Source organism: Nycticebus coucang, chromosome X (genome assembly GCF_027406575.1).
Source record: "Nycticebus coucang isolate mNycCou1 chromosome X, mNycCou1.pri, whole genome shotgun sequence".
Lineage (NCBI taxonomy): Eukaryota > Metazoa > Chordata > Mammalia > Primates > Lorisidae > Nycticebus > Nycticebus coucang.
In genome coordinates, this window is record NC_069804.1 from 162839080 (window position 1) to 162858779 (window position 19700).

Here is a 19700-nt window from a genome sequence, read left to right on the forward strand (position 1 = left end):
CCTACATTAGTTTCATAATAAGGGTGAGTACATTGGGTACTTTTCTTCCATTCTTGAGACACTTTACTAAGAATATGTTCCAGCTCCATCCATGTAAACATGAAAGAGGTAAAGTCTCCATCTTTCTTTAAGGCTGCATAATATTCCATGGTGTACGTATTTTTAAGATAATGAATTATTATGGTAAAGTAGTTGTTAATTGTCAAATACATATGTAGTGACTTTTCAGTTACTCACATACAAATTTTCTGTTGTTATTTTTGCAATTTTGGCTGCCTCTTCCACCTTCTAGCACATGATTGTTCCAAACAAAATGATTTTAATACTTTAAGCAAAATATAATTAGTGAAGTCAAATGTTCCTTAAAACGTCATATGATACATTTTAAAACCCCATAAAAATTCAGACTATCTGCTTCATAAAAACAATTGTTTATCCAACACACTCTTTTTGAGCACATCATCTCCCCACTCAAAAACTCGCTCCTCTTACTCCCTTTCTTGGCCACCATCCCCCTAGGAGCCTCAGGTGATCTAACTCTTTTCCCTCTTTCTGATCATTTCTGCCATTGGCCTCCTTCTCCTCTCTCTTCCCTTTTCATTCAGGCCCTCACTATTTTCAACCTGGTTGTGACTCTCCTTTTAGTCCCTCTTCCCTCTACCCTCAGCGTGTCTCCCATAATGATGCTAGGGTTACCTTTCTAAAGCAGATAGGATCTTCTTGTTGAAAAGAACTTTAAGGTTTAAGAACTCAGAGGAACCTATGCTTTGGGTTTCCTGTTGGGCTCAAAGGCTAACACCCCAAAACTGCAATCTGGTCTTAGCCAAATTTCCCCATACCAAGTTTCAGCCACCCTGAGCTTCTGTTCCCTGAGCATGCCTCTCTGCCTGAATGTTTCTTCCCGGTCCTTGAAATGCCCTCCTTCCTCTTCTCCATCAGGGGTGTCTAACTTTTTTATTTTTCTCTGCTGCATGTTAGAAGAATAAGAGTTGTCTTAGGCCACACAGTAAATACACAAATACTAATGAACGGTGATTAGAACAAAAAAGGTCTGTGTACTTTTCCTGATATCTGATACCACAGATAAGCCAGAAAAAAAGTGCTCTCAAAATCAGCATGTGGCCTACTGGTTGGACACTCTTGATATTTAATTGCTACGTCTGCTATGAAGCCTTCTCCAAGACCCCAGGCGGAGTTCTCCCACAAATCATAGCTGTTTTGGCATTTAAATGCAGCCTAGTTTACCAAGCTGGACTTTGACTTGCGCAAGGACAGGAAAACATTTTATTTATCTTTGGATCCCTAGGACCTAGTTCAGTGCTTTGATGCATAGTAGGTACTCATTTGATACTTTTGAATACACAACTCAATGTGCTCTTAAAAATATACTGTGAAAGGAAGATACAGTAAATGCATTATCTAGCATTTCAAGAAACAGCCAGGATAAAAACGGTGTGGATAAATGAATTCTGAAGATAATTTTCAAGCCTCATTTTCACACTTAGCACCCTCCATTCTTTCACTCTCTCTGGTGTGGGTCTCCATAAGCTTTGAGAAAAAATTGAAAAAGAGAAAGTGCTCTAAAAAAGAGTAAGGACCTAGACAACAAGTATCTTAGCAACCAAGAGTGAAATGTACTAGACTGGGAGTACTTGAAAGAGATTGCTTAAAGTCATTCCTCCTTATGAAAGTTTGGTTTCCTCAGGTAGATTCCAATATATTTGATGGTGTTCTGTTTATGTTTCTTTTGTATGGTTGGCAAATTAGCTCCTAATTTAATGACTGTTTCAGCTTTTTGTTCTTAGTAATGCCTTTTGCTAAACTTTAATGTTGTGCTAAAACTGGCAAGGAGTTGAAACACGTTCTTCTTAGTAAAGTATCATAAGAATGGAAAAGCAAATATCCAATGTACTCAATACTAATATGAAGCCGGTAGATGATCTAATACACGCCCACATAAGAGAAAAACTCAATTCAATTCATGTTGGGGGGAGGAGGAACGAAAGGAGGGGAGGGGATTAAGGTGCTCCCACTTAATGGGCACAATGTAAGAGTATATGGCACACCTTTTGGGTACACGACACAACTGCAAGAGGGACTCTACCTAGCAAAAGCAAATATTGTAACCTAGTTGTTTGTACCCTCACATTAATCTGAAATAAAAAAAATAAAAAACAAACAAAAAAAACTGGCAAGGAAAATGAGATCATTTTAAGATCTAGTGCCATAGGAGAGGAAACAGAGAGATAAGATTTTCTATTGATGTTCTGCCCCATGTTTCTTATGTTAAAGTTATTTTGTTTTGTTTTGAAATGTATAGATTTGATTAGTATAATTTTCTGTCAAGATTCAGTTGGATTTTTTTTTTTTTTTTTTGTAGGGACAGAGTCTCACTTTATGGCCCTCGGTAGAGTGCTGTGGCCTCACACAGCTCACAGCAACCTCCAACTCCTGGGCTTAAGCAATTCTCTTGCCTCAGCCTCCCGAGTAGCTGGGACTACAGGCACCCACCACAACGCCCGGCTATTTTTTGGTTGCAGTTTGGCCGGGGCCGGGTTTGAACCCACCACCCTCGGTATATGGGGCCGGCGCCTTACCGACTGAGCCACAGGTGCCGCCCTCAGTTGGATTTTTTTAACTTGGAACTTAACTAATATTGTTGCTAGATGCATTAAGGTACTCAATAAATATGTTAAGTAATTCAACATTGACTTAACGTTTAGACATAATCAGAATTAAATTAATATTGACTTGTATATTTTAAATTTCAGTTTCCATCTTTTCTTATTTGTACATCTATCAGCCACCTTCATCAAATCAAACAGGTAAGAAGACCTTCAAAACTGACAGATGTTCATTTTTAAAAAGTAAATTTTATTTTTCTTTTAAAAATACCTATGTTTCAGTCATTCTAAGCAGGTCACATGTAATTAAGTTTTTAATTCCAGGAATGGTTTCTTAAAAACAGTAACAGCAACTAAGGAGCCCTCTTTTTCTCTCTTTATTTGGGTTATTATCTATTTTAATAAATTGATTGTTTCTAGAAATACTGTATACTATTATACCTCGAATCTAGCTTCTTTCTTTCAGGGATCTCAGAAGAATGTTATATACAAAAGTTAATTTTCAGGTTTATAATGGCCATAGTTAATGATTTTTTTACCATCAGATGAAGAAATTTTTGACAGATAAAATAGCCTTTTATTTTGTTGTCCTGTGTTTACTTCTTAGTGATCTGAGTTCAGGAACATATTGTACCTCATTGGTTTATGTTTTGTGAGTGCGCACATGTGTGTGCACATGCTTAATAGCACAAGCCCAATACAGAATTAAACCTTTCAATTATCCAAGGATTAGTCACAGAACACAAAAGATCAAATTACCACTCTACCACAGGTGGTAGGATTTTTTTGACCTGGCTACAAGCAGACTTTTTTTTTCAAGGTAGGATTAACTGCTATGTAGCATTTATTCACTTAGCACTGTAATAGGTAGTTTACAGCTGTGGTCTCATTTCATCTGGCAATAACTTGATAAGGTCAGAAACTAAAGAGAGGAGAAATTTAGCAATTTACCCAATGTCCAGAGTTAGTGAATAATAGCAGATTTAGCCCCAAATTAACTGGATTCTTTTCCAGCTTCCCTTTCCATGTTTCAGTGGCCCAGAGCCCATAATAATATCTTGTAACCCTGGTTGTTAGTCCAACTCTTGCTTCCTTTTCCTTTCTCCTCTTCACCCCTGCACTGTGCCTTCCCTTAGGTCTGCTTATCCACTAGGAAGAAAACATGGTCAAAACATTCTTTTGCTTTTTAGTAGATAAAGCTTCCTTTTACTGCTTGTCTTTGTGAATATATAGTGATTTTAGAAATACTTAAAGAATTAAAGAACTTCTAACGAGTAGTTAAAGTGACCTCTGGTTTATCTGTACAGTTTGTTTCATTGCTTTCCCTAAATTAAGCCAAATAGGTGAAAATCGGTTGCATGTTGCTATTTGATCATAAGGCTTGAAATAAAGACTAACTGGTTGGTAATGTAAGTTAGAAAGTGGGTTATTTCCACAGTGATATGTATATATATATATATATGTATATATATATATATATATATATGATAAACATTTAAAATGTTTTTCTAATTGAGCATGGTGGTCAGGCCTGTAATCCTAGCTCTTTGGGAGGCCAAGTCAGGAAGAGAACTTGAGCCCAGGAGTTTGAAGTAGCCTGGGGAACATAGCAAGACCCTATCTCTAGAAAAAAATTTTAAAAACTTATTCAGGAGTGGTGGTACATACCTGTAGTCTCAGCTATTAAGGAGGCTGAGGGAGGAGGATTGCTTGAGCCATGATGGCATCACTACACTCTAACCTGGGCAACAGAGTGAGACCCTTGTCTCAAAAACAAAAACCCACAGTAGATGAATGAGATGGGGAAATAGAAATCAATCTGAGTACTGAATGGAAAATTAAGACTTATTTTTATCAGTTTAATGGTCTAATAGATATGTGGTATCTTAAGTTGCATGTTTCTTTCTATGCATTCTTAAACCATGTCTTCTTTTTCGATATCAAACTTAACCTTTTAAGTTAAATAAGTAAACAGAAATGTCTGATTCTCTTCCCATTACGTTTTTCTTTATCTTTTACAGTATTAATAAGGGCATTGATTTCATTAATACTGGAGAAATAATAGCACCTATCTCGTAGGATTGTTATAAGGATAAAACAAATTACAGTTGACCCTTGAACAATACGGATTTAAACTGCACAGGTCCGCTTGTATGTGGATAATGTAGATCGAAAATATAGTATTCTTGGAATGCAAAACACTCCTACCCCAAGGGCCAACTCTTCATATCCTTGACTTTGGGGCTTGAGTATATGCATATTTCAGTATACACAGTGGGCCTGGAACCAATTTCCTATCTGTACCAAGGGACTGTCAGATATGCATAGCACCTGGAGCAGTGCATTAAAAATCTTTTTTTTTTCTTTTTTTAGAGACAGAATCTCACTTTGTCTCCCTCAGTAGAGTGCTGTGGCGTCCTAGCTCACAGCAACCTCCAGCTCTTGGGCTTAGGCGATTCTCTTGCCTCGACTAGCCGGGACTACAGGTGCCCACCACAATGCCCAGCTATTTTTTTGTTGCAGTTTGGCCGGGACTGGGTTCAAACTCGCCACCTGCGGTATATGGGGCCGGCGCCCTACTCACTGAGCCACAGGCGCCACCCCATTGAATATCTTTTTAAATGAAAAATTTTAAATGTATACAAAATAGAACCTACATGTACCCAACACCCAGCTTTAACAATTATCCATATTTTGAGCATCATTTTTCACGTATCCCTTTGTGAAAGGGAGGTGGAGAGGGTGCTTTAAATTTCTGACATACCTTTTCACCCAAGTTCATGAGCACGAGAAGGACTTTTTTTCTCTTATATAATCACAATGCTTATTGTCATCTAAGTCCATGTTAAGTGTTTCCTAATTCTTAAAAATGCCTTTTTCAAACATGCCATTTGGTTGATATATCTCTTAGAGCTCTCCACTCCCTGTTTTTGTTCCATGCCACTTAGTTATTGAAGAAACCAGGCCATTTGTCTTGTAGAATGCCCCAATTGTGATTTTGCCTCCATGTGGTATTAGTATGTTCTTTTATTCTCTGTATTTTTAAACGTTAATTTGATAAAATTAGCTTTTTATTTTTAAAGAAGCACATAGCCCTAAGTCAATATTATGTTCTCGGTCAACATGTAAGTCAGTGTGGTTTATTTTGTACCTTTCTGTTAGGCAGTTAACAGACAATTCCTTCTCAACTGTGGTTGTTACCTGTTTTCTAGATATGACAGAACTTAGAAATTAATTTTCTCAATGCATAGTAATTCTTCCTGAATATTCGGGAAGTATTCTTTCTGTGTAATTTTCCTTTTCTAATAACAATTGAGCTTGTATTTCAAGAGATTTGAAAGCATTCAGTTTCTAGTTCCCTCTCTCTAAATATAAATAAGTGTCCTACAGAATAGTGTGTGTGTCAGTTTTCTCAGGCTGCTGTAGCAAAATATCACAAATGGGGTGTCTTAAACCTCAGACATGTATTGCCTCACAACTCTGGGGGCTAGAAGTCTAGGATCAAAGTGTCAAGAGGGTTGGTCCTTCTGAGGGTGGTGAGGAAAGGATGTGTTCCAGGCTTCTCCCCTTGGCTCCTTGATGGCTGTCTTCATGTGCACGGGATTTTCTCCCTGAATATGTGTCTGTTTCCAAATTTCCCTTTTTAATAAGGACACCAGTCATCGGAGTAGGGCCTACCCTAACGACCTTGTCCTAATGTGATTACCTCTGCAAAGACACTATTGCCAAATAAAGTCACATTCTGAGAGACACCTGGAGGTTAAGACTGCAGCATATGAAATTTGGGGGGACACAATTCAACCCATAGGAGTTTTCTCACAGTATATAACTTTGTATTTATTTCCTGACTTGCTAAACAGGATATAAAATCATTGGCACCTAGTAAAAACTTAACTTTCTTTGTAGTATAAAATCAATTAAGAATGTGTCTTAGGTTGGCGGTGCCTGTGGCTCAAAGAAGTAAGGTGCCGGCCCCATATGCTGGAGTTAGCGGGTTCAAACCCAGCCTCAGCCAAAAACTGCAAAAAAAAAAAAAAAAAAATGAGTCTTAGGGCCAGGTGCAGTGGCTCACACCTGCAATCCCACCACTTGGGAGGTCGAGGCAGGTGGATTGCTTGAGCTCACAAGTTCAAGACCAGCCTGAGCAAGAGCGAAACCCCGTCTCTGAAAAATAGCTGGGGGTTGTGGTGGGTGCCTATAGTCCCAGCTATTTGGGAGGCTGAGGCAAGAGAATCACTTGAGCCCAAGAGTTTGAGGTTGCTGTGAGCTAAGACGCCATGGCACTCTACCTAGGGCTACAAAGTGAGACTCTGAACCTCCCACCCACCCCCCAAAAACAATATGTCTTAGGTACTACCTCTGTATTTCTAGCATTCCTTGTATTCATATCTTTACAAACATAAGCTTTAGTAACACACATTACGAGTTTCATTTGATCTTACCTTGATTGTACAAATTAAATCAAAGTTAGATATAAGTGTAAGGGAACTTTATGACATGAAGCCATTTAAAACAGATTACACCAGCTGGAGTACAGGTTGTGATCATGATAGGTACAATTTAGATATCATCTGTGTCGTGAGCTTTTCTCTCCTCCTGGCTAGGTTTCATAGGCTATTGAACAGACTTTGTCACCCTTTTCTAGTCCAGTAAAGCATTGAAATTAGATTTTTGTGATATGTTTTTGAGTTTTCTTTGGAACCTAATAAGTACCTAGTCTCTTTTATGAAGAGAAGTTCTTTAAGGGAAAAGCCTAGATTGTTATAAAAGAAATTTAATTTGATCTTAGTTTACAAAGCATTTCATTCTTTCAATAAGCATTTATTGAGTATTGTGCAGGCACTCAGCAACTCAAGTCTTTCAGACATAGTCTCTCAGAGAACAAAAGCTGGTAAGTCACTGTTTCCATTTTACCTCCAATGCTACAAAGGTGAAATCTAACTTTAATGCTGAAGTACAGTAACTCTGTTTAGGTTTCTAGTATATAATACTCTTTGCTCCTGACAGTTTACATGGCTCTTGACATTTTATCTTTATTTTAGCAATCTTATTTTATTACAAGTCATCTCAAATCCATTTTAGAAATAGGCAAGTCATAAATGAAAAAGAGCCAAAACACTTTTACTAACAACCCTCAATAGCTGATGTTGGCTAATGGTCCAACTTTCAATGGGAGAAATATTAAGCAAAATTCTGTGCTATTTCCAGGAAAACTTTCTCTTGTTGATTAAATGATTACAAAATGCTTTAAACTTCTTACTAGGAGGAAACGTCTACATAAATACTACATGGAAGAACTATACTAATAATTACATTTTGCTGAAAAGATTTACTGTTACTATATTGTTTTAGAAGACTGATTATCTTCTTAAATTACCTTTCCCAATTTTCCTCATTTTCCATAATGGTATCAAAATAGTTGTAGTCACACGGGTTTAAGATTGAAAGCTCGAGGTTCATCTTCAGTTATTACTTGTTTTTCTACAGTATCCAATTAGGCTTCTAATCCTATTAATTCTTTAATTCTTCCTTGACAACACTGTCTTGGTTTTCACTGTCACTTCTTTCTTCTGTCCTTAGGGTCCAGATTACTGAAAAAAAATACCCTAATAGATTTCCATTCTCTTCCAGTTTAATCCAACTTCCACAATCAACACTAAGATAACTTTTCTAAAACATCATTCTAATCTTTTTCCTCCTACACAAAACATTACACTGGCTTCCCATTACCTATTGAATAAGAATAGCTGATATGTGTTGAGCACTTACTGTTTGTAAGGCACTATGATGAGAACTTTATAACCATCTCATTATCCTCATTATAATCTTCATGGGGTTGAAGAAACTGAGGCTCAGGTTATGTCATTTGCCTAAGGTTGCACAGGTAGTAAGTTAAAGAGTTTGGATTTGACTCAGTTCTATTTGGCTCCAAAGCCTGTGGTCTTAACAACTATGCTTTTCTGCTCAACCTCTTTTAATTCAAACTTTTCAATTATTTAAGATGCTATAAATCTTGTCCTGTCTTACCTCTTCAGTTTTATCTCTCATCACTTCGCAGCACAAGCTTTCTGTTTTAACTAAGCTAGTCTTAGTGTCTCCAATCTGCCATATACTTTCCATCTAAATTTTGTTCATGTGGTTTCTTCTGCTTAGAATGCCCTTCTCTCCATCCACTGCTTGTCCAGATTTTAAACATATCTGAAGGCCTAGGTCAAGTTTTAATTCTTTCACATAACTCACACCATTCCTCTATTATGGCCTACCCAAAACACTTACTGTTTAAACTATAAACTACAGTCTTTAAACTCCTTTGATTATAACACATTGGTAAAAAAATGTTTAGATGATGAATCATTCTGGGGAGGTGGAGCAAGATGGTGGCCAAGTAATAGCTTCCCTGCAACTGGGCACGGTGAGTCTGGGGAGACAAGACTCCAGGTATCTCTGGCTAGTGGGATCTGCCTATAATCATCCCTTTGAGGATACAGGGAGTCAGCAAGGGACTTCTGGACCCCAAAAGGGGGACAAAAACAGTGGAAAACTGACAAGTGGTTGCATGTGTTGGATTGACCTAATCCCGCCGGCAGCCATAAGTACAAGCAGCAGTGAGACTGCAAACTGGAAAGGCCTTACCTGGGAACTGTTTCGGTGTTTTTGGACTTGGCACTCAGTTGAACTGCCTTGGGGAGAGCTTGAGCAGGAGTGCGGAGAACTTTGGCCATTGTCTAGGGCCCCAGACTGAGCCACTGAGCCAGATGGAGCTAATGGTGTTTGGCTGTGGGCCGGGGGGAGCCATTGTGAGAGAACTGCCCCGGCAAGCTCTGCCCTCAGGGTCGCAGAACAAGGATCAGGCAGGAGCTAGTAACCTAGTGACTGAGTAGCCTAAAGGCAGGGACTGAGCTGCCTTACAGCCTTAACCCTCAGGGGCAGAGTGAAACTGGTTTTGGCACACTGGAGCCTCGGGCTATTGCCCTGGGTAGAGTGCCATGGTGTCACAGCTCATAGCAACCTCGAACTCCTGGGCTTGGCTCCGCCCGGACTTCCATAAGAGCTGCACCGCAACCCCCGACCTGCGACCCGCACCCAACAGGTCTCTGCATGTCCTGACCAGGAACTGCGGGAGCCACGCAACCCTGTGTCCTCCCTCCTGTACCCTCCCTGCCTCCAGAACTGGCCTGCTCATCTGGCCAAGGACTCTGGTAGGTACGTGCCCTCCAGAGCCCTCCCTGCCTCTGCGCAGAGCCCTTCTCCTGGCCTGAGACTGCTGGAGTCTTGGGCTCTCTGTGCCAAAGTCACTGGGTACCAGGCACTCCCAGAACTGTGTGAACCACCTCCCGCCATGTTGCTGGATCTGGGTGTGTCACACTCCAGAGCTGCTTCCATAACCAGAACTCCCTGGCTGGGGCAGCCCCAGAGGCACTACACAGGGTCACTTCCTACAAAGATCCAGCAACAATAGAGTGATCCCGCTGGGGTCGAATCTTGGAGAGATACCTCCCCAACTCTGAGGACGGCCAGAGGCAACGATGAAAAACAACATTTTCATCATCTCAAACAGAAACTGTGTACTCATTAAACAATAATTCCGTGTTCTCACTGCCCCCTCCCCATAACCTCTATTCTACTTTCTATCTCTATAAATTTGGTCATTCTTGGTAGTTCACATAAGTGAAATCATACAATTTTTTTGTTCTTTTGTGTCTGGCTTATTTCATTTAACATGTTTTCAAGATTCATCCATGTTATAAAATATGTCAAAATATCATTTCTTTTTATGGGTAAATAATATTTCATTGTATGGATATACCACAGTTTTCTTCGATATGGGGTGTTGCTATATTGCCTAGGTTGACTTCAAACTCCTATGTTTAATTGGTCCTCTTGCCTTAGTCCCCAAGTAGCTGGGACTACAAGCACGCACCACCATGCTTTGCTTATACCACATTTTTAGTCCATTAATCTGATCATGGACACTTGGTAATAGTGCTGCTATGAACATAGTGCACTAGACTCTGTTTGAGTCCTGCTTTCGGTTCTTTTCAGTATATACCTAGAAGTGAAATTGCTAGATTCTTTGATACTTCTATGTTTAATTCTTTGAGGAACTGTCAAACTATTTTCCACAGAGTCTGCACCATTTTTAATTCCTATTAGTAATGTCCAAGAGGTCCAATTTCTCTACATTCTCATCAACATTTGTTATTTTTCATTATTTAAAAATAATAGCTATTCTAATAGGTGTAAAGTGGTATTTTATTATGGTTTTGATTTGCATTTCCCTAAAGACTAATGATGAGCATTTTTTCATGTGCTTTTTGGCCATTTGTATATCTTCTCTGGAGAAACATTTATTCAAGCCCTTTGCCCACGTTTTAACTGGGTTGTTTGCTTTTTTTGGTTGTCTTTGAGTTGTAGGAGTTCTTTATTTTGGATATTAATCCCTTACCAAATGCATGGTTTACACGTATCTTCTCCAATTCTCAGGGTGTCATTTTACTCTTTTGATAGTGTCTTGTGATGCACAAATGTTCTTTAATTTTGAAGAAGATCAATTTATCTATTTTTTCTTTGTTGATTATACATGTGGTATCATATGCAAGAAATCATTGTCAAATCCATTGTCATAAAGATTTAACCCTATGTTTCCTTCTAAGAGTTTTATTGTGTTAGCGCTTTTTTTTTTTTTTTGAGACAGAGCCTCATGCTGTTGCCCTGGGTAGAGTGCCATGTCATCACAGCTCACAGCAACCTTCAACTCCTGAACTCAAGCGATTCTCCTGCCTCCACCTCCCAAATAACTGGGACTACGGGCGCCTGCCACAATGCCTGGCTATTTTTTGGTTGCAGCCGTCATTGTTGTTTGGTGGGCCTGGTCTGGGTTCGAACCCACCAGCTCAGGTGTATGTGGCTGGTCTTTGATCCATCTTGAGTTATTTTTTTGCATATAGTATGAGGAAAGAGTTCAACTTTATTCTTATGCATGTAGATTGCCAGTTTTCCCAATATTATTTTTTGAAAAAACTGTTCTTTCCACATTGAATGGGCTTGGGATCTTAGCATTCTTGTCAAAAATTATTTGACCATATATAGGAGGGTCTGAGCTGTCTATTCTATTCCATTGGTCTCTATGTCTGTTCTTATGCCAGCACCATACTGTTTTGATTACTGTAGTTTTATAGGACATTTTGAAAATAGGAAAGTATGAGTCTTCTAACTTTGTTCTTCCTTTTCAAGATTGTTTTGGCTATTCATGGTCCCTTGATATTCCATATGGATTTGATGCCATCCTAAAATTCTTCTATTTCTGCAAAAATTGCTATTGGGATTTTGGTAGGGGTTGCATTGCATCTGTAGATCACTTTGTGTAAATTATCATATTAATAACAAGTGCTCCAATTCACGTGTATGAGATGTCTTTCCATATGTGGGTTATTTTTTTTAAATAACTACTTGTTGAAAGTGATACTTGAATATTATAAAAAGTCAAACAAAGTACAAAGAAAGAAAAAAAGAACAAACTATTCCAAATCTTACTTCTCTTGATAGACACTGTTAACTCTGTGGTAAACATTTTTCTGAGCACCTCTCTCATAATTTTGTATAGATATGATCTGTTTTTCTCCCACTTAATATATAATACATGTTTTTTTATGTCAATGATTACATTTAAGTTATGTTTGTTCCATTAGTTACTTGAGCAAGCTTATAGTGACAGTTTGTTTTGGACTGTGAGTAATATTTATTAATATTATAGTATTAATGGTGGGGAAAATCATATAATTTTGAATGGTTAACGTTTTCTCTTTTGAATGAAGAAAGATACAAAGTTTTTCATCTAAACATTTCCTGTATATCTGATGAACTGTAATGCATAAGTAATAGATCTTTGGTGTGGTAATTTGTGCAGCAATAAAGGGTAGAGAACCAGACACTTGTTGACAGATTCATTTATTCTCTACTCTTTTTTAACACAGTGAATAAAAGTAATAGTGCATATAAATTAAACTTTATGAAACCACAGGAACTAAGTATTCTGTTCATTCTTATTTTCCTACCTTTACAGGAAGAAGGCATTGCTTTAATAAATAGAGAAACAATGCATGAACAGTGAGTATTGTACTTTGAATTACTATTCTGATAATTTGTATATTCAATTATATCTTTTCTTTCGGACAGGCAAACTGCAGTACTGATTTCCTTTCTTTCATAGGGAGGTGCAAACAGTGCTGCAGATAAGTCGATCTTGGGAAGAAAGTTTGAACCTGGTATGATATTAACTTTTAAAGAAAATGTCAAATTTTTAATGACTTACAGTGTTGGCATATCTAGTTTTGCTATGATTTCTAGAAATCTAAGCTCTAGTTAGAAACTAAAATTATATCTGCTGCATAAATATTTTTTACTTGTTCTTAAGAAATGGTTTATGATTTAGTCATAAGAGTAACTATTACTGTTTGAAAGTAGGATATAAAATAATTAGTTGTCTGATACAAAACCATGGCTGCTGTGAACCAGCTTACTCTCTGTCCTAGTAAGTCTAAAGAAAGTTCAGTTGTGGCTTGGCGCCCATAGCACAGTGTTTATAGTGCCAGCCAGATACACCAAGGGTGGAGGGTTCAAACCCGGCCTGGGCCAACTAAACAACTGCAACAGAAAAATAGCCATGTGTTGTGGTGGGCACCTGTAGTCCCAGCTACTTGGGAGGCTGAGACAAGAGAATCGCTTAAGCCCGAGAGTTGGAGGTTGCTATGAGCTGTGATGCCATAGCACTTTACCCAGGGTGACATAGTGAGACTCTGTCTCAAAAAAAAGTTCAGTTGTGTTGGTTAAAAGGCTTAGATGACAGAATAATGCATGATTTCATTCACTTCTACATAATTTATTAACTTTATATTGAACTACAGACAATGAATGGGTTTACTGGAAAAAATAATGCATTTTTATGCCTATATAACATATATATCTCTGCTAACATTTTAATATACAACCTTTAATTTAAACATATTTAGAATGTGGTTAAATCTCTTGCTAATATTTTTTTTTAACTTTTTTTTTTTTATTGTTGGGGATTCATTGAGGGTACAATAAGCCAGGTTACACTGACTGCAATTGTTAGGTAAAGTCCCTCTTGCAATCATGTCTTGACCCCATAAAGTGTGACACACACCAAGGCCCCACCCACCTTCCTCCGTCCCTCTTTCTGCTTCCCCCCCCATAACCATAATTGTCATTAATTGTCCTCATATCAAAATTGAGTACATAGGATTCATGCTTTTCCATTCTTGTGATGCTTTACTAAGAATAATGTCTTCCACTTCCATCCATTAATACGAAGGATGTAAAGTCTCCATTTTTTTAATGGCTGAATAGTATTCCATGGTATACATATACCACAGCTTGTTAATCCATTCCTGGGTTGGTGGGCATTTAGACTGTTTTCACATTTTGGTGATTGTAAATTGAGCTGCAATAAACAGTCTAGTACAAGTGTCCTTATGATAAAAGGATTTCTTTCCTTCTGGGTAGATGCCCAGTAATGGGATTGCAGGATCAAATGGAAGGTCTAGCTTGAGTGCTTTGAGGTTTCTCCATACTTCCTTCCAGAAAGGTTGTACTAGTTTGCAGTCCCACCAGCAGTGTAAAAGTGTTCCCTTCTCTACACATCCACGCCAGCATCTGCAGTTTTGAGATTCTGTGATGTGGGCCATTCTCACTGGGGTTAGATGATATCTCAGGGTTGTTTTGATTTGCATTTCTCTAATATATAGAGATGATGAACACTTTTTCATGTGTTCGTTAGCCATTCGTATGTCATCTTTAGAGAAAGTTCTATTCATGTCTCTTGTCCATCGATATATGGGATTGTTGGCTTTTTTCATGTGGATTAATTTGAGTTCTCTATAGATCCTAGTTATCAAGCTTTTGTCTGATTAAAAATATGCAAATATCCTTTCCCACTGTGTAGGTTGTCTCTTTGCTTTGGTTATTGTCTCCTTAGCTGTACAGAAGCGCTACAGTTTAATGAAGTCCCATTTGTTTATTTTTGTTGTTGCAATTGCCATGGCAGTCTTCTTCATGAAGTCTTTCCCCAGGCCAATATCTTCCAGTGTTTTTCCTATGCTTTCTTTGAGGATTTTTATTGTTTCATGCCTTAAATTTAAGTCCTTTATCCATCTTGAATCAATTTTTGTGAGTGGGGAAAGGTGTGGGTCCAGTTTCAGTCTTTTACATGTAGACATCCAGTTCTCCCAACACCATTTATTGAATAGGGAGTCTTTCCCCCAAGGTATGTTCTTGTTTGGTTTATCGAAGATTAGGTGGTTGTAAGATGTTAGTTTCATTTCTTGGTTTTCAATTCGATTCCAAGTGTCTATGTCTCTATATTTGTGCCAGTACCATGCTGTCTTGACCACTATGGCTTTGTAGTACAGCCTAATATCTGGTATGCTGATGCCCCCAGCTTTATTTTTATTACTAAGAACTGCCTTAGCTATATGGGGTTTTTTCCAGTTTCATACAAAACGCAGAACCATTTTTTCCAAATCTTGAAAGTACGATGTTGGTATTTTGATAGGAATGGCGTTCAATAGGTAGATTGCTTTGGGAAGTATAGATATTTTAACAATGTTGATTCTTCCCGTCCACGAGCATGGTATGTTCTTCCATTTGTTAATATCCTCTGCTATTTCCTTTCTGAGGATTTCATAGTTTTCTTTATAGAGGTCCTTCACCTCCTTCATTAGGTACATTCCTAGGTATTTCATTTTCTTTGAAACTATGGTGAAGGGAGTTGTGTCCTTAATTAGCTTCTCATCTTGACTGTTATTGGTGTTTACAAAGGCTACTGACTTGTGGACATTGATTTTATATCCTGAAACATTACTGTATTTTTTGATGACTTCTAGGAGTCTTGTGGTTGAGTCTTTGGGGTTCTCTAAGATCATGTCGTCAGCAAAGAGGGAGAGTTTGACCTCCTCTGCTCCCATTTGGATTCCCTTTATTTCCTTGTCTTGCCTAATTGTATTGGCTAGAACTTCCAGCACTATGTTGAATGGTAAAGGTGACAGAGGACAACCTTGTCTGGTTCCAGTTCTAAGAGGAAAAGCTTTCAGTTTTACTCCATTCAGTAACATATTGGCTGTGGGTTTGTCATAGATAGCTTCAATCAGTTTTAGAAATGTGCCACCTATGCCTATACTCTTCAGTGTTCTAATTAGAAAAGGATGCTGGATTTTATCAAATGCTTTTTCTGCATCTATTGAGAGGATCATGTGATCTTTATTTTTGCCTCTGTTAATATGGTGGATAATGTTTATGGACTTGCGTATGTTAAATCAGCCTTGCATCCCTGGGATGAAGCCTACTTGATCATGATGAATGACTTTTTTGATGATAAGCTGTAATCTATTGGCTAGGATTTTGTTGAGAATTTTTGTATCTGTATTCATGAGTGAGATTGGTCTGAAATTCTCCTTTTTGTTTGGGTCTTTTCCTGGTTTTGGTATCAGGGTGATGTTTGCTTCATAGAATGTGTTGGGGAAGATTCCTTCTTCCTCAGTTTTTTGGAATAATTTCTGCAGTACAGGAATAAGCTCTTCCTTGAAGGTTTGATAGAATTCTGGAGTGAAGCCATCTGGACCAGGGCATTTTTTGGTTGGAAGATTTTTTATTGTTTCTTTGATCTCAGTGCTTGAAATTGGTCTGTTCAGGAGCTCTATTTCTTCCTGGCTGAGTCTAGGGAGTGGGTATGATTCCAAATATTGATCCATTTCCTTCACATTGTCAAATTTCTGGGCATAGAGTTTCTGGTAGTATTCAGAGATGATCTCTTGTATCTCTGTGGGATCAGTTGTTATTTCCCCTTTATCATTTCTGATTGAGGTTACTAGAGATTTTACTTTTGTATTTCTAGTTAGTCTGGCCAATGGTTTATCTATTTTATTTAATTTTTCAAAAAACCAACTCCTTGTTTCATTAATTTTCTGAATGATTCTTTTGTTTTCAATTTCATTGATCTCTGATTTGATTTTGGATATTTCTTTTCTTCTACTGAGTTTAGGCTTAGATTGTTCTTCTTTTTCCAATTCCATAAGATCCCTTGTGAGATTGTTCATGCGTCTCTTTCTGTTTTTCGAATGTAGGCATCTAAAGCGATGAACTTTCCTCTCAAAACTGCTTTTGCAGTATCCCACAGGTTTTGGTAGCTTGTGTCTTCATTGTTGTTATGCTCAAGGAAGTTAATGATTTCCTGTTTTATTTCTTCCTGCACCCATCTGTTATTCAACAGAAGATTGTTTAATTTCCATGCCTTTGGGTGGGGTCGAGCGTTTTTGTTAGAGTTCAGTAGCACCTTTAGTGCCTTATGGTCTGAGAAGATACAAGGTAAAATTTCAATTCTTTTGATTCTGTTAATATTTGTTTTGTGTCCCAGGATATGATCAATTTTGGAGAATGTTCCATGGGGTGATGAGAAGAATGTATATTCTTTATCTTTGGGGTGGAGTGTTCTATACGCGTCTATCAAGCACAGTTGTTCTAGGGTCTCATTTAAATCTCTTATATCTTTGTTTAATTTCTGTTTAGAGGATCTGTCCAGCTCTGTAAGAGGAGTGTTAAAGTCCCCCGTTATTATGGTATTGTCAGATATCATATTGCTCAGACTGAGTAAGGTCTGTTTCAAGAATCTGGGAGCATTTAAATTTGGTGCGTAAATATTTAGAATTGAAATGTCTTCTTGTTGTATTCTTCCCTTGACCAATATAAAGTGACCATCTTTGTCTTTTTTGACTTTAGTTGCTTTAAATCCACATATATCTGAAAATAAGATTGCAACTCCTCTTTCCTTCTGAATTCCATTTGCCTGAAAAATTGTCTTCCAACCCTTGACTTGGAGCTTTAATTTGTCTTTTGAAGCCAGGTGTGTTTCTTGCAGACAGCAAATGGATGGCTTGTGTTTTTTAATCCGGTCAGCCAATCTATGTCTCTTCAGTGGGGAATTCAAGCCATTAACATTTATTGAGATAATTGATAAGTGTGGTAGTATTCTATTCGTCTTATTTTGTGAGAGTCCATTGCTTAGTTTTATCTTTTGCACCAGTGTGGAGGTTAGGTTCTGTCCTTTAATTTCTGAGTTCTTACTTTGCTGCTGATCCATTGTGGTGGTCAGTGTGCAGAACAGGTTGAAGTATTTCCTGTAGAGCTTGTCTTGTTGTGGCGAATTTTCTCAATGTTTGTATATCCGTAAATGATTTGATTTCTCCGTCAATTTTAAAGCTTAGCTTAGCAGGGTACAGAATTATGGGCTGGAAATTGTTCTGTTTAAGAAGATTAAAGGTACATGACCATTCTCTTCTTGCTTGGAAAGTTTCATTAGAGAAGTCTCGGTCACTCTGATGGATTTGCCCCTGTAGGTCAACTGGCGCTTACTCCTGGCAGCTTGCAGAATCTTTTCTTTTGTCTTGACTTTGGACAGGTTCATCACAATGTGTCTTGGAGAAGCTCGGTTAGAGTTGAGGCGACCTGGGGTCCGATAGCCCTCTGAAAGCAGTGTGTCAGAATCTTTGGTGATATTTGGGAAATTTTCTTTTATAATATTCTCTAGTATGGCTTCCTTTCCTCTGGGGCATTCTTCTTCCCCTTCTGGGATTACTATAACTCGTATGTTGGAACACTTCATAAAGTCCCATAATTCTGACAGTGAACGTTCTGCTTTCTCTCTCTTCTTTTCTGCCTCTTTTACTATCTGAGTTATCTCAAGAACTTTGTCTTCTACCTCTGAAATTCTTTCTTCTGCATGGTCTAACCTGTTGCTGATACTTTCCATTGCATCTTTAAGTTCCCTAATTGACTGTTTCATTTCCTTCAGCTCTGCTATATCCCTTTTATATTCTTCATATCGTTCATCTCTGATTTGATTCTGTTTTTGGATTTCCTTTTGGTTATTTTCCACTTTATTAGCAGTTTCCTTCATTGTTTCCATCATTTCTTTCATTGTTTTCAACATGTGTATTCTAAATTCCCTTTCTGTCATTCCTAACATTTCTTTATAGGTGGAATCATCTGCAGTAGCTACCTCATGGTCCCTTGGCGGGGTTGTTCTGGACTGGTTCTTCATGTTGCCTGGAGTTTTCTGCTGATTCTTCCTCATGAGTGATTTCTTTTATCTGTTTCCTTGCCCTAATTTTCCTTTCACTTCCTCTTGCTCTTTAAGTTCTTGTGCCTGTGGACTAAGGGTTACAGGACCAGAAGGGTGAGAAGGTTGAAGAGCAAAAAAGGGATGAAAGAAAGGAGGACCAAGTGATAAGAAAAATAAAAATAGAGGAAGGAGAGGGGGTGGGTAAAAGGAATATTGACAAAAAGAAGAGAGGCACAGAAAGAGGGAGCACTATAGGTGTACAGTAGGGTACTTTGACACAACCTTAAAAAAAACCCACCTTCTGGGGGTGCCCAGTTGGGTGGTTCCCTTGAGGTCAGCAGTTCTTTGCTAACTTGATCAGACACAGTACCCCATCTCCACCAAGTAGAGGGGAAAGACAAAAATGCTATAAATCAAACCAAAACAAGCAAACAGAAAACTTTACGGGATAAAATTGGGTGAAAAACGAAATAATAGCGGTAGAAACACTAGCAAAAATGAAGTTCTAGTTATTGAAAAAGGCAGCAATGGGAAATTATAATTAAACTAGAAAAATTGAGAAATAAAAAGGATCTGTATGGAAAAGGTTGAAATTAAAAAACGAAACAACATCAACAACATCAAAATAAACAAAAAAAAACAACCAAACCAAAAAAAAAAAAACGACAACCAAAAACAAAGCAGTATGTATATGTTATTGAATATTGTCTGGGCCACACGTGGTCTTCTGGGGTGTGAGATGTTAATCACAGTTCTGATACGACTGGAGGCTGCTGATTTCTCAAACCCCAGCAGGTAGACACCCTAAATCTCTCTTCAGCCCACTTAAAAGGCACTTTGAACTTGTAAACTTGCTTAGCAGAAGCTTTCCCAGGAAAGTGCTTGTCGCTGGAATCACTGCTGAAGTGGCTATGCACTTACCCAGTGTGCCAAAACCGGTC

At 38.1% G+C, this 19700-nt stretch overlaps 1 protein-coding gene across 1 annotated transcript in view; it reads left to right on the top strand.

Annotated features, from left to right (window-relative positions):
- PABIR3 (PABIR family member 3) overlaps nucleotides 1–19700 on the top strand; it is a 47061-nt gene that overhangs the window by 19458 nt on the left and 7903 nt on the right. Inside the window, 3 exon segments of the mRNA XM_053579102.1 lie at nucleotides 2772–2825; nucleotides 12688–12731; nucleotides 12835–12889. Of these exon segments, the coding sequence (XP_053435077.1) occupies nucleotides 2772–2825; nucleotides 12688–12731; nucleotides 12835–12889 (153 nt within the window).